At 38.4% G+C, this 16224-nt stretch overlaps 1 protein-coding gene and 1 long non-coding RNA gene across 7 annotated transcripts; one reads left to right on the top strand and one right to left on the bottom strand.

Moving 5' to 3' along the window:
• Positions 1-8479: 8479 nt before the first annotated feature.
• On the bottom strand, positions 8480-10077 carry LOC145428496 (uncharacterized). Its single transcript, XR_013908780.1, has 2 exons — positions 9938-10077; positions 8480-9035 (listed from the first exon to the last, which is right to left on the bottom strand). It is a non-coding gene; the product is annotated as an uncharacterized LOC145428496 (long non-coding RNA).
• Positions 9029-12796, top strand: LOC113034299 (uncharacterized). Of its 6 annotated transcripts, XM_026188737.2 has the most exons (6): positions 9029-10579; positions 10962-11039; positions 11154-11278; positions 11554-11653; positions 11759-11868; positions 12101-12796. In XM_026188737.2, the coding sequence occupies exons 2-6, from the start codon at positions 11027-11029 to the stop codon at positions 12287-12289; spliced, it is 537 nt and encodes a 178-aa protein (XP_026044522.2). In that variant the 5' UTR covers positions 9029-10579; positions 10962-11026; the 3' UTR covers positions 12290-12796. The 6 variants fall into 6 exon arrangements, 3 of the variants coding, with proteins under 3 accessions (XP_026044522.2, XP_026044521.2, XP_080156837.1); XM_026188736.2 differs by lacking the exon at positions 10962-11039; XM_080300711.1 differs by having other exon boundaries at positions 9029-11039.
• The last annotated feature ends 3428 nt before the right edge of the window (positions 12797-16224 follow it).

Genomic DNA, 16224 nt, shown 5'->3' with positions numbered 1-16224 from the left:
GTCTACCTTACAATGTAAAGCGCCTTGAGCCGACTGTTGTTGCGATTTGGCGCTGTGTAAATAAAATTGAATTGAACTGAACTAAGACCAAAGTGAGGGTCACCCATCAGTCTGGGGTGATGGGATGAAGACAGGACAAAGAGCCAGTGATAATAATAACTAATGATTCAGTGCAGAGAGGCGTAAAAACACATAGTGAGTGAAGAAGAAACACCCAGTGCATCATGGGAATCCCCCAGCAGCCTAGGTGTGTGGCCATGAGCCTGACACAGACACTATACCTCAAGTCAATATTCAATTCAATTGTATATATGCAGCACCAAATCACAACAACAGTCGCCTCAAGGTGCTTCATATTGTAAGGCAGAGGCTAGAATAACAGAGTCTTATATGGTTACTATGTGCACAGACAACACGGCAGAAAGGTAAAATTCTGGCTTCATTTTTGTACAGTGGGATGAAGTGCAGCCAGGTCGGCCATCTTTTCTACAGTCACTGCTCTGTAGTTACTCTTGTCTGTCGTTTCTCAGTTACACTGTTTTCAAGAAACAGCAGACATAAACTGAAACAAGCTTCTTTTGCTCAGCAATGCGCACACAGAAAGCAACCTCTCTGCTGAATATGCAAAAAATAAAACTGTTAACGTGTTAGATTAATGCCTAAAAGTAAAAATGCATGTGGCACAGTAACATAGTAACTGGGACGGCTCGTGATCTGATGGTAAATAATAATAATGGATTGCATTTATATAGCGCTTTTCGAGACCCTCAAAGCGCTTTACAATTCCACTATTCATTCACTCTCACATTCACACACTGGTGGAGGCAGCTACAGGTGTAGCCACAGCTGCCCTGGGGCAGACTGACAGAAGCGAGGCTGCCATATCACACCATCGGCCCCTCTGGCCATCACCAGTAGGCGGTAGGTGAAGTGTCTTGCCCAAGGACACAACGACTGAGACTGTCCGAGCCGGCGCTCAAACCGGAAACCTTCTGATTACAAGACGAACTGCCAGGTCTTGAGCCATGATCGCCCCAATGTTTAGTGTTCTTCTGGACATTGTACAAATCAGCTGTCCACACAGATGTTAGGTTTGTAGTTATGCAGCTTTCCTCTGGAGAAATCCTGAGCTCTAATCAGAACTCTTTGCACGGTGCTCAGTGATTTCTATCAGAAGAGTTATTTCTTAAATCAAAAGCATATTGATTCTCCATCAACCTGCTCTGATTGATCTGACTTGCCGTGCTGTTTTCAGAGATAAACGTGAAACCTGTGCTCACACTGGACTTCAGAGCTGTCAGGGTCCTGGGCCAGTGACCCAGTGTTTTGAGTTTTGCATTGATTATGAACAATGCTGGGCATCCTCTGCACACGGCCATTAACAACCAGAAGAGTCTGTTCAGTGACAGGTTGCTTCTCCCCAAGACAAGAACTAACAGACTTAAAAACTCCTTTGTCCCACACGCCATCAAACTGTTTAACTCCTCTCTGGAGGGGAGAGGGAGGGGAAACAGGAGGACAAAGGAGGGGGGAACAACTAAGCTGTAGTGCCTCTTCACCTCACTGCACAATACCTTGTGCAATACTTTTTGTAAACAGTCAATGGTGCAATAGACCTCAATACTTGAAATGTGCAATTCACTTGTATTTTTATTCCTATTTATTCTATTTATCCCCTTCGTATATTTTATTTATATTTGTCTCTGTATTTATATATGTGTGTGTGTATATATATATACAGTGGGGCAAAAAAGTATTTAGTCAGCCACCGATTGTGCAAGTTCCCCCACCTAAAATGATGACAGAGGTCAGTAATTTGCACCAGAGGTACACTTCAACTGTGAGAGACAGAATGTGAAAGAAAAATCCATGAATCCACATGGTAGGATTTGTAAAGAATTTATTCGTAAATCAGGGTGGAAAATAAGTATTTGGTCAATAACAAAAATACAACTCAATACTTTGTAACATAACCTTTGTTGGCAATAACAGAGGTCAAATGTTTACTATAGGTCTTTACCAGGTTTGCACACACAGTAGCTGGTATTTTGGCCCATTCCTCCATGCAGATCTTCTCGAGAGCAGTGATGTTTTGGGGCTGTCGCCGAGCAACACGGACTTTCAACTCCCGCCACAGATTTTCTATGGGGTTGAGGTCTGGAGACTGGCTAGGCCACTCCAGGACTTTCAAATGCTTCTTATGGAGCCACTCCTTTGTTGCCCGGGCAGTGTGTTTTGGATCATTGTCATGTTGGAAGACCCAGCCTCGTTTCATCTTCAAAGTTCTCACTGATGGAAGGAGGTTTTGGCTCAAAATCTCACGATACATGGCCCCATTCATTCTGTCCTTAACACGGATCAGTCGTCCTGTCCCCTTGGCAGAAAAACAGCCCCATAGCATGATGTTTCCACCCCCATGCTTCACAGTAGGTATGGTGTTCTTGGGATGCAACTCAGTATTCTTCTTCCTCCAAACACAACGAGTTGAGTTTATACCAAAAAGTTCTACTTTGGTTTCATCTGACCACATGACATTCTCCCAATCCTCTGCTGTATCATCCATGTGCTCTCTGGCAAACTTCAGACGGGCCTGGACATGCACTGGCTTCAGCAGCGGAACACGTCTGGCACTGCGGGATTTGATTCCCTGCCGTTGTAGTGTGTTACTGATGGTGACCTTTGTTACTTTGGTCCCAGCTCTCTGCAGGTCATTCACCAGGTCCCCCCCGTGTGGTTCTGTAGTTTTCTCTGGTCCCCTCCCCAATCAGACCAGGAGTGACATGTTTAGCTGCATGTTCTCCTTAAATTGCTGGCTGTCTGAGTGGTGTCCCAGAAACGATGTGGGCTTCATAGATAATTGGCAAACCTTCTGGAGGAAACCTGGTCTTGTTAGGAGAGACGGCATCCATCCCACTTTGGATGGAGCAGCTCTCATTTCTAGAAATATGGACAAATTTATTAAACCCCCAAAATATGACTATCCAGAGTTGGGACCAGGAAGCAGAGTTGCAGTCTTACACGCCTCTCTGCAGCTTCTCTCCTCCTGCTACCCCCCCAAAAACCCATCTCCATAGAGACTGTGTCAGCTCCCAAACAGACAAAAAACAAACTAAAAACCAGCAACAAACAACTTAAACATAAACAATTACAAAGAAAGAACAATAAAGTATCCACATCTGAACCAAAGAGTAAAACAGTGAAATGTGGATTATTAAATATTAGGTCTCTCTCCTCCAAGTCTCTGTTAGTACATGACTTAATAATTGATCAACAAATTGATTTACTCTGCCTTACAGAAACCTGGTTGCAGCAGGATGATTATGTTAGTTTAAATGAATCAACACCCCCGAGTCATTCTAACTACCAGAAACCTCGAAGCACAGGCCGAGGGGGAGGTGTGGCAGCAATTTTTCACACCAGCCTGTTAATCAACCAAAGACCCAGACAGACTTTTAATTCATTTGAAAGCCTGATGCTTAACATTCTCCACCCCAGCTGTAAACTCAGAAACCAGTCTTACTTGTTATCATCTATCGTCCACCTGGGCCTTACACAGAGTTTCTGTCTGATTTCTCAGAGTTTATATCTAATTTAGTTCTGAGCTCAGATAAAATAATTATTGTGGGTGATTTTAACATCCATGTAGATGCTAAAAATGACAGCCTCAACATGGCATTTAATCTGTTATTAGACTCAATTGGCTTCTCTCAAAATGTAAAAGAACCCACCCACCACTTTAATCACACTCTAGATCTTGTTTTAACATATGGCATAGAAACTGAACATTTAACAGTGTTTCCTAAAAACCCTCTCCTGTCTGATCATTTCCTGATAACATTTACATTTACAATAATTGATTACACAGCGGTGGAGAGTAGACTTTATCACAGTAGATGTCTTTCTGAAAGCGCTGTAACTAAGTTTAAGAATATAATCCACCCACTGTTATCATCTTCAATGCCCTGTACCAACATAGAGCAGAGCAGCTATCTGAACGCTGCTCCAACAGAGGTCGATTATCTTGTTAATAATTTCACCTCCTCACTACGTACGACTCTGGATGCTGTAGCTCCCGTGAAAACTAAGGTCTCTAATCAGAAGTACCTGACTCCGTGGTATAATTCTCAAACACGTAGCCTAAAGCAGATGACTCGTAATCTGGAGAGGAAATGGCGTGTCACAAATTTAGAGGATCATCATTTAGCCTGGAGAAATAGTTTGCTGCTTTATAAGAAAGCCCTCCGCAAAGCCAGAACATCTTACTATTCATCACTGATTGAAGAAAATAAGAACAACCCCAGGTTTCTCTTCAGCACTGTAGCCAGGCTGACAAAAAGTCAGAGCTCTTTTGAGCCAACCATCCCTTTAACGTTAACTAGTAATGACTTCATGAACTTCTTCACAAATAAAATTTTTATCATTAGAGAAAAAATTACCAGTAATCATCCCACAGATGTAATATTATCTACAGCTACTCTTAGTACCATTGATGTTAAGTTAGACTCTTTTTCTCCAATTGATCTTTCTGAGTTAACTTCAATAATTACTTCCTCCAAACCTTCAACGTGTCTTTTAGACCCCATTCCTACAAAACTGCTCAAAGAAGTCCTGCCATTAATTAATTCTTCGATCTTAAATATGATCAACCTATCTCTAATAATCGGCTATGTACCACAGGCCTTCAAGCTGGCTGTAGTTAAACCTTTACTCAAAAAGCCATCTCTAGACCCAGCAGTCTTAGCTAATTATAGGCCAATCTCCAACCTTCCTTTCATATCAAAAATCCTTGAAAGAGTAGTTGTCAAACAGCTAACAGATCATCTGCAGAGGAATGGTTTATTTGAAGAGTTTCAGTCAGGTTTCAGAGCTCATCACAGCACAGAAACAGCTTTAGTGAAGGTTACAAATGATCTTCTTATGGCCTCTGACAGTGGACTCATCTCTGTGCTTGTCCTGCTAGACCTCAGTGCAGCGTTCGATACTGTTGACCATTGTTATGGTTCAAAATATTGGGGATGGAGACAAGAGAAAAAACCACAATAACAACACTGGTCCGGCCGGGTTGAGTCAAACGATGATTTAATGATCACACACGTGGGAGATGGACACTGATGCAGACAGCCTCAAAATCTCAAAATGGTGGAGCATTGCTCAAACTTTTATAACCTCTGGTGCCTCCACCTTATCATAAAAAGCCTAAACATTCACATGCTCTCTCTCACACAGCACCTAAGCTACAACCTTGGCTCCCTGTTTATCTGCTCCTGCTGAAATGGGGCAGAAAACTCCAGCACACTCTGTTCTCTTCTACTCAGACAAATTAGACAATAACCTTCTGCGAACAGTATTTCTTATAACTCAGCAATATAATGCATCATAAAACAATATCATTCATTCACAACAAGTCAGCAATTTAATGTAATGCAAATCAGTTTAACTAATGCAATAGTTATCAGCTTCTTCTAATTCAGGAGAATAATGCAAACTAAAACTACATAATAATTCACAATCTTTAATTAGGGGTATAACATGGCATAAAATAATATCATAATTTTACAATTCCCCCTGATGAGGTCATTAGAATAATGACCTCACAAACACCCTGTAGCCCAGTGTGGCCGGGTTCATCTCTTCTCACTCCTGAGGTCCTTTGTCCCCCTGAGGGGCAAACCATATGTAAGATGACCTCTGTGTTTGCGCAAGTCAGGTGCAAGATAAACTATTACTACAAGGATAGCAGGTCCAGATGACACTCCCCTGTTCTCCCACAGCTTTATTTGGTGTTCCCTGATACCATTCAGACGTAGACTAGAACCTCTGTCCGAAGAGCTCTTAACCTTTATTTTATTGCTGCAGCTACCAGTGTCGTCCAGATGGGTGATCCTCTGCTCTTAATTCCTCAACCTTAGGGGTTAGACAACCCTTCAGTCGTAACACAGATCAGGGGATTATTCTGCTCCGATTTCAAACAACGATCTGTGTATTCTCCAGAAAAAGGAACAGGAAGGTGTCCCCTTTTTGCCCAAAAGCCTCTCGAACTTCGTTGGTCTGGTGTTCCCGGATTTCCGCCAACCCCTTCATGGTTATTGCTGTGTTTATGGGATCCATCGTTTTGTGGTGACTAGCTGGAGCCCAAACGCCATGACCCTTGGACCCAGTTGATGTCTCGGCAGTCACTGTGTCTGACTCTGCTACGGAGGATCCTCGTATATCTGTGACCTCGTCTGGTGTCTGTTCCTTTCTCTGTAAGAGACAGAAAACCAAAACACCTCTCTTCCTAACCCTAATAATCTAATGTTATTATCTACTGACCTTCTAGTGATTCAGAATTGGTCTAAAACATTCAGAATGTCCCAGGGACTTATTCTAATCATATCTTATGTGTGTGTAAGCAGTGTTTGCATTTAGCCCTCCGCACTCAAGGCATTTCTTACACTTTATCAGTCCGGACAGTCACGCCGAACGAAGCTTCTGACCTTCAAAAGGCCGAGTGCCAACTCGTTATAAGCACATTTGCAAGGTGTGTCTGAAAATTATTGAAACCCCTCTTTTTAACAAAAGACAAAAAATTAACAAATCTTCTAAACGCTATTCAGTTCATTTCAATGAGTAATGATTAAACATGAAAGTGATAGTTTATGCTTTTTCACTGATTCTCTAAAAGGTCCGTCTTCTCGGACCGCTATTAGCTTAAGCTTTACCATTCCTAAATTATTAAAGACACCAATGAAGTTATAAAATATTCAAATAATCCTTGTTTGATGTTAAAGCTCAACCTTCCCCCCCTTTTTTGACACATTCCAATGTGTCAAATCAACGGAGCTAGAACATTCAAAAAAAATTAGGCAGCTACAAAGTTTCCCAGACCCTTAAGGTGATCCGCGTGTAACGTTCTGACTCAGGTATTTAATATTTTAATAAATCTCGTTTAATTAACTGCCACTATTTAAACTAACCTTAAAGACATAATTTAAGAAAAGACCACAAAGAATAACATGATATCAGTGTTTTGTAAGCGCGTGCGGCCTTCTATGCTCGAAGCCTTTCCCCTCAATAGATCAGTCAGACATTCGCGCTGACTGTAGCTTTTAACCCTTATTAACTTGAGCACAACTCTACAATGAGCAACAAGTTGCAATATGTATAAAAATGATCATGGTTACACCTGCAATGAAAAATTATATCATTAACACCTGTAAATGGAAGATTCATCAGAGGTTATAACAATCACAGGAACACAGATGTTAGTATAAGGTCAAAAGCTTCAATAAATGATCATCGATGCAATGCTTGTTGCATGATTCTCATACAATAATAATGCTGACATTGAAAATAACAGTATAACACCCCCTTTTGTCCCGTTTCACTTGACACCTAAACGTTTATAAATGCCTCTTTTATTCTTGATTTTATTTCCCCCTTTTCTCCCCTTACTGACCACAGCAGGGGGATCTTAGTTTTGAATCAGCCATGAATCCAGCTCACCTGATTCATCAGTGAGCTCCACCATCACTGGCGTCTGACAGGGCGGTGCTGCATACTCTTCCTTTAATGTCACTATTTTCAACCTGTTAATTAAAGTGTTTAAACCTGAAGTCGACTACGTCCACAACAAGTCAATACAGCTGTAAATGAGGCCAATTATCAATCTATTACCAATCAATAACAACAGATAACTTCTATTTTATGCATGCTTTTAATCAACCACTCACCCAGAGGATCTCCAATCCCAGGAAATGCCTTCTCCTCCTTTAATGAGTCTGTCCTCCTTCCATGCCCTGGTAACTGGTCCATCCAGAGCCATATGATCTCAAATATACATACGACAAGCCAAACCACACCTTGGTCACACCAACCCCCCTTCCACCCCCAAGATGTCCAATGCCATCCTAGTATGGACTGTCAAAAGTGGCTTTAACGCTGACTGTTCTGACAATCCATTTTATAACGTTCCTGGTCAGATTTGCCAATCTCTGCACCAGAGTTTTAAACGTTTCGCCATTTTCATTAGGTTTTATCTTTTATTTAGTTTCGACTCCAGATTTTCAATTTTTTGCCAGTTGTAATTAGTTTTTACCAATTCTTTGCTAGTTTAGTCTAGTTTTTATTTTCTGAAAATCCTTAGTTTCAATTTAGTTCTATTTGTGTTTTGCAAAAGTTAAGTGTAACAAAATCTCAGTTCCATCATATCAGTCACACTGCAAAAAACAATTTTCAAGAAAGTAAAAAAAACCTTGTTTATGGACATTTTTTCTTATTTTTTGCCTAAAAAGAAAATATATTCTTAACAAGCAAGTTTTGGACAAGAAAATAAAGCTTATTCTAGGAAAATATGTCTAACTTTTCCTTAAAAGGATATTTCAGCTCATCTTGAGCTTTATTTACCAGTTACAAGGCATGACAATGGTTTGGTTGAATTTCCAGAATAAAAATAAGATTATTTTTCTCATTTCAAGAGTAAGGGCATTTAAACAGCTGCTCAGTTTAAGAAATGTATTTATTGACACTAAAGTTTAATATAATTGCTGTCAAGTTTGACACAATATGCAGTATATGAACAAAGGCAGGAACTAAAAGCACATGATAAACATGAAATACAGGCCCATTTGAAAAACAGAAACAGCACAACTCATTCACTTTAGGCCATGTCAAACAGAATAATAGATCAGCATCAGTATATCTATACTATGGCAATGCTAAAATCGCATTCAACTGTCAGAATTTATAGGAAAACAACAACTTCATTTTAAAAATTGTCACAAAACTGTCCAAAACAATAACCTGAAAATACAGTTCATGCATGTAAAGCAGTGTACCTTTTATAAAACATATATTGAGCTCACGTGTAGTCCAATTACATCACCCAGGTAATATTTCATGACCGCACATGTCATATCTTTGTGTGTGAAACTGTAATATGGAATGGAATCTCATATCATATCATTGTTGGCTGGCTTTCCACCACTGAATCAGTCCTGTATGCCCACATGTTACTCAGATTTCTGTTCACTGCTGATGAGGGTTCCCTCCTAGAACTGCAATTGAGATTGGTTGATTAATTGACTAGTTGCGGATAAGGAAATTAAATACAAGGTACACTGATAATTTCTAAAAAATGTTAATGTCAGAAATATACTGCATTTTATAATTTACTCTAAAATATGCATGTTTTCAAGCTGAGTTTAATAAATGGATATTCATTTAATGCTCATTGCTATTTGGCAGCTTAACTGTAGTTTAAAAGCCTTGAAAAATCCTCAAAAACCTAAAATGGGAAAGCTAAACTAAAGAACACAGGAAACATGGAAAATGTTGCAAAAACCTTACAACCTTGAACAAGGAACATAAGACATGAAAACATCAGGGAGGGAACACAGATGATAACACAGGAGAGAATACAGACGATCCGACAAAGAACACACTAAATATACACACACAAAAGGAAACGAGGAATTGGCAGACAGGCACGAAACACAGCTGACACTAATCAGATGAGAAGAGACCAGGAGGAGAATACACCGATGCAGGGCAGGGACTATCAAAGTAAAACAGGAATAAACACGAATATCGAACCAGGGACAATACACTGAAGACAAGGGAGGTACAGAGAACACCTAAACACTGGAAATAATTAACAAATAACTAGGAAACAAACTGACACAATGAATATTAATAAACACAAACAACCAAGGAGACTGCGGACCATGACAATCGGTTTATTTAAAACAAAAGTTTAAAAAAATACAAAATGTTGTTTTCTCTAGTAGAAGAAATTAAACACTATCAGAATATTCTTTATAAATAGATAGCATTGTTGTGGATTATAAGGAATAAGCATTAACATATCTACTGTTAAGCTGTAAAAACAAGTAGACATCTAACATGAATATTTTATATGATTATTTTCAAAGATATTAAAGTATATAGTCAGTCTCACCTTACAGATTTTTGTGTCCTAATCGATCCGCTGCATCGTCCATTGGCAAGGTGGTCGGAGTGTGTTCGAAGAATGTGATACCAAAATTAGCTGTAAACACGATATTCTTTGACACATCCATCTATGCCACAATCTTCACGGAAATCTGGACTATGGCTATGTGCAGAATTAATATGACTCAGTAGGGATTTGAGGGTCAGACCCACAAAAACGATGTAGATAACACAGCGCCAAATCATTTTGTTTTACTGGTCTGTGAACTACTTTTCCCATAAAGTCAAGATAACCAGGATTATTCCATTATGGGGTAGGAATGGCTATCCTAATTCAGTGCCTTATAACAGCTGTAGTAAGTAACAGCACCCACACGTCAGTATTTACAGAACATAATCTAACTAAATAGTCAAATATTTAAATATATATCATTTTATAGGTATAAAAGAGCGAACTAAACCATTTCCGTACACAACCCCATACTCCTGAGTTGGTACAGCCCACCTTCCCGCCTCTAGCTCCGTGCCTAAGCGGTTGGATTGCAGGATTTTGGGGTCTGGGTGTAGATGCGATACAGTTGGTACAGTGTGAAGAAATTAAGGCACGCTATGGAAAAACTGGACGAAATAACAATTGCCAACCTGAAAGGTATGTGACTGTTTTGTTTTTTCTATGTTTTGTGTTCTGGTATGTTGCATGTTAAGTCGCTAGCATGGCAGGCTATACCCGGTTGTTAGCTTAGCTTAGCTGTGCGGTTAGCTTAGTTGCATTAGCATTTTTAAATATGCTAGTGCAGAAAGTTATGAAAGAATTCATGTCCAGTTATTAGTTTCAGTGTCTGTGAATTTATTCAACAAGTGTGCAAAGTGCCATAAGTTAATGCCAGTTTTACAGAAATTGTAGGAGTTTCAAATTTCTATTAGTGAAGTTATTTCATTATATACTTTAGCCCAGGAAGCAAAAAAAAAAAATACATTTATATGTATACATGCATTTAATTGATGTATCACAAATATATTACTTTTACCAGTCAATAGGAGGAAGGTAATTTAGAACCTGTGGAGCAGTGAGGAGGGAGAATAATGGAATAGAGTCATGGTTTTAAATGGTAAATATTAAATTATGTTTCCTATGTATCCTGTCTGTTACCCAAGCAAAGCTGTCAGCTGGCTTGCACATGAGGATGATGCAATGTAGTGATAATTGGAAACTCCTATTGCAGAAGCAAATGTTGGAGAAGACCTGCTCTCATCACTTTCACGAGATGACATCAAAGATCTGTTTCCTGGTCCTGAACATTGCCTCAGGCGTCGGGCTCTATGGCTTGCAGTGCACAAATGTGAAGAAGTAAGTTCTGTCCTATCGCTGTGTGACAAAACTGAGAACACACCAGCTTGTTTTATGCAGTTTCAAATAATTCCACCAATACTCACTTAACAGATAGACAGTAGAATCTTCTTTAGTTTTGATTTAAATCAAGTGGCCTACACATTTATTAAATATACATATTTTTTATTGTTCAACACTTTACTGATATTTTGTTGTACTATCTTTCATATTTAGAGACCTAAAGTTCTTGTGCAATTTTATGTGAAATTAGCCCTATGTACACTGTATTTTAGAACAAGACTGCTGCTGAAAAAACGCTAACAACTACTGGAGATGGTGACTTCTTCAGAGAGGAACCCAGCACTTACCTCCATCCAAAAACTTTGGATGGAGGTAATGCTACAGTATCTTGATTTGTCTACATTTATGCTTTGCAGATTACATTATTTGCAATGTTTAATGGTGTTTCCCTGTCTTATTTTTCTTTTTTCAAACCAGTGGAACATGCAGCAGCTGTGTTCAGAGCCCTTCCCATGCTTTTCCCTTCCAGCACAGTACCACCTAAGAAGCTGGGCATCTGTAGTGAGGCTTTTTTCCATGTCCTAAAGGTAAGGCTGCAATATTCTATGTGTATATATTGTTGAATTTTGCAGTTACTCATGTTTTCATTTTATATATTTTACTGTGGAGTCAGTCAAATATTCTTAAAGTTCAGATCCCCATAACATGTTGATGTTAATAAAACCTACAAAAAAAGTTGATCTATTTTAAACTGTAATGCAACTCAAAAATTGTGTTTCTTACAGTCTTGTTCTAATACTCTTTTTTTCTGTCATGTAGACTTCAGAAGACCCTGAAGGCTACCTGCGTCAGCGACCCCTGGCTTGTCCAGTTCTGCTTGTCTCTGAAGGCAACTGCATGATAGCTGTTGGAACCACACCGGTGAGCACTTTTGACCGGAAGGATCTTAATGAGGGACTGCTCTATCTGATGGCATATTACTATGCCCTCCACCTCACATATCCATAGTGCATTTCCACGCTGCTGTCTATCTTGCAAACTGAAATACTCAAAGACTCCATCCATGACCGAGATTCAACCCCCTCTTACAAGAAGGCGCTTGGTGAGTGGAAGTCATTCATTGAGTGAGTCTCCCAGATGACAGACTCCATCTGCCTTGTTTATCAGACTCAGTGTTAGTCAGTGAGGTTGTTTTTTTTTTCTATAGAAAAGTTGTTCAAATGTAAAACACATGTTTGTTTGTGTGGTCGTTAAACTTGTTCTTCTAAAATGTTATGTAATATAGGATTTGAAATAGTGATTGTTTTAAGCTTCAGCAAAATTTATTTTTGATACCAGCCATGAGTGTGTTATACTGTTATTATTCATTTTAAGAGTATCTGGAATATGCACTTCTTATATTGGCCATGTTACACAGTACCCTGCTGAAATGTATAATTTTAGGCATGATTCTCCTGGAACAGACCTCAGTGAGTTACTGACCCATTGCTGTGTCAATAAAAGCGCAAAATCTAAGAGTGCTTTTGCTGTCTTAATTTAAGATGAATTCCCTTATTTTTAGTAGCTTTTTGAAGAGATGGTGTCTTATTCTCAGGAATTTTTGCTGATTATTGTTCTCAGAGTCGAAACATAATTCTTATAGTTAGCTCAATCAAGAAAGAAACAATTCAGTTTTAAGAAAATTTGTCCTATAGTAAGGTGTTTTTTTAATGTGAAAAATCTAAATTAAGGTGTAGAATCTTAAAGTAAGCAAATAATTCTTGAAAACAGCTTGTTCAAGAAAGCATAATACTCATTTTAGGTGCAGATTTTCTAAATATCAAAGTGTCTTTTACTTATAATAAGTCACATTTTCTTCAAATAAGCATACATTTTAGACAATTTTGTCTAGTTAAAAGGCATATGGCAGTTAGATTAATTTGCTAGTTTTAAGAATTCTAGTCAAGCAACTTTTGCTTACCCCATTGGCAGATTTTTTTGCTCAAAACAGGAAAAATTTGTCAGATTTAAGAATATTTGGCTTGTTTCAAGTATAGCTGTTTTTGCAGTGCATGCTCTTCTAATTATCCTTGGGTGTTGAGACTAATAACTATTAACTCTTGCCGCACCGAGTGGTCCTAATTTTGGTTGAAGTCAATTGATAACCTTTTGAAGGCGATTGTTTCACACCTTTTTTAGATGTCCCAGTCCTGTTATCTCGGGATACATCACGCTGCCTTATCTGGGGTTAGCTATTTTCTTGGGATGCGAGTTAAGTGGGTGAGCTCTTCAACGAGGGGGAGCGTGCTCCCCCTGATGAGGTCTTCTAGGTAAGCTAGGTTAACCTTCTTGTGTGAGCTTTTCAAGTGCACTTTTAAAGTTTGTGGGATTTTTTGTTTTATAAATGTCCCTCAAGACCCCCTGATGACCCAGTAATTCATTTTTGCGCACTGTAGTACACATTTAGTTTTTTGCTTGTAGCTCTCATACTCTACTTGCCACTCCTCTAAGTCCTGATGTTTCTTAGAGAGGACAACAGAACCTTTAAAATTATATCCCATATGTGGGGGTGTGGCCTTGCCAATTGTTTTTCCCACCTTTTCAAAATGGCTGGCGTGCCCACAAGCACATTTTATGGAAGAAAGAAAGGTAAGCTTGATATTTACAATTAAAATGTTTTGTTAAACTCAGATTTTTATTTTATTCAAAAAATAAACATCTGGTAAATAATTTCAGGGGTCTTTAAGAATTAGGCTCATTTACTTTCACAGGGAACATGACTAATTTATTAATGTGTGCTCTACACATTGGGACTTTATATTTATATTTATTTCACTTTTTCCTAATACCCAACTTTTGACAAAGGCGGAGAGAATTCTTAACACAATTATTAAGGAAGATTCAAACATAGATTTTTCAAAATATGAGAGGGTCAGGACCCACTAAAAGCCACACAAAGATTATCGAGATGCAGTGGCAGATGTAATAGAGAAAGAAACAGGGCCACCTGAAATCTGTCGTCCTATCTGGTGCAAAACCAACATGTAGTAGAATCTGGAATTTTGATTTTGAGTTAAAAATAAAATATGGGTAAAATGCAGAAATGTTTTCCAGTAAAGTAAAAAATAAGAGTCGCAATTATAGTTGAATCCATAACACCTAATTGTTCCTACGAGATCACGTCGTTGCTGAGAGTTATCAGTGATCTCAACGTGTGAAAAGAACTCACAGTATCTGGGGTTTAAGCTCCTCTTGGCTGAGAAACCTGGGACAAACATGTGAACAAGACCTGAATAATATCAGTAATGAAGACTTCTCTCCAAAGATCAATAAAAGAAAGCCCCAATCTGATGAGAGTCTAGCAAAATATGGTTCACTCCACTTGCCTGAAATGGTTAGCAGTCCAAGGCATTTCAGTTGTAGAATGATTGGGTACAACAATGAAACAGATGTGAGATGAGGGAAGTGCCAAATGTTCCTTTGTGTCTCCAAATAAAATCAGTACTTACTCACACTGCAAATTCCTTGTAGCTTGACAAGATTTATTGTCTTAATTTTAGCCAGATTATCTTGTCCATCTTGTTTTGAACATTACAAGCTAGTTTCCAGTCTCATGTGTTAGATGATTAGACTTGTTTCAAGTATATATTACTTTTTTTCCTTATTTAGTCTGTATATCTAAAAATGAACCATTTTACATTTATTTCAAGCAAAAATAGCTTTTAGATAGAGTGTAAAACAAAAATTATCTCAAAATAAGAAACATTCACCTTTTTCCTTGAAATAAGAAAGTCACTCATTGGAAGGTATTTATTTCAGGTTTTTAAAGAAAGGACATCTTCAGGGTTATATTTTGTCATAACATAGACACTGTTTCTGAAATTGACTGGGTAATATGACGTAAAATCAAGTAGGTCTTCAACATCAGTCAGTTCAGTTGCTTGGGCAAGGTTGGGAATTGCAATTTCATAGGCAAGAAAGTCTTTGTTGAAACCCAAGGTTTCATACACCTGGTATTCAAAACAATAAAGTACACTATTAACAATAAAAATGTTTTTTACAAGTCCAAAGATAGGGTTTAAACCATTTGCTGAAATGAGTATAAGAGACCTGTCACAGATGTATTTGTTTCCATGTAAAATAAGCCACTTTACTCTAACGGCATGATGTATAGCATCTTCAATCCCCAAAAACTCTACAACCTTTGATTGCAAATGGTCCATATTAGCAACCTCTGATACAGGACCTAGTTCTTTCTCATTTACAAATATCGGATGCTCAGTTCCTGCTTCACTTTGGCAACACTCCAGCAGCTGATTGTGGTTTACAAGAGACTTGCACACATTCTTAAAGTTTAATTTGGATGACCATTGTTTAAAAAAAACTGTGTTTAGACTCGAATCTCATGCACATATGACGTATTACAGGTCCCAGGGCAATAATTTGAGAGGGAAGATGCAGCATGTAATGTTGCTTTGGTATTACATTTTTTTCTGGGAATAGTTGCCTGAATTGTTTAAGATGATCTTCTATCATTTTTTTTAGTTTGGACACAGTTTGTAAAGACACAACTGGGGCAAAAAGTATTTTAACAATTTCAATTAAATCCAAAATAAACTGGATAAAGGGATTTTTCTCTACAACACTGTACAATAAGAATGGCACAATCTTGATCAATATAAGCATTTGTCCAGAGGATTGTTTGAGTCTGTTGTCACTTGAAGCTAAAGTAGCAATACTAATTGGTGAAGGCTTGTCACGTATGTCCACTGATGAAAAAGGAAAGTTCTGCATGGCAGAATTAAACAAGTCCAAATCCAAATTTCCAGATAAAACAAGGTATTTCAACACACACTTAATTTCCATTGGTGCCACTCCTTCAAGAATTACATGCATAATATCCTGTGGCATCTGCTCTATGAGATTAAAACCTGGGAAATCAACTAATTTGCTTTGTCTATTTA

Source organism: Astatotilapia calliptera, chromosome 4 (genome assembly GCF_964374335.1).
Source record: "Astatotilapia calliptera chromosome 4, fAstCal68.1, whole genome shotgun sequence".
In the NCBI taxonomy this organism is placed as follows: domain Eukaryota; kingdom Metazoa; phylum Chordata; class Actinopteri; order Cichliformes; family Cichlidae; genus Astatotilapia; species Astatotilapia calliptera.
The sequence above is the reverse complement of the archived record's forward strand: the minus strand, read 5'-3'. Positions and strand labels throughout refer to the sequence as shown.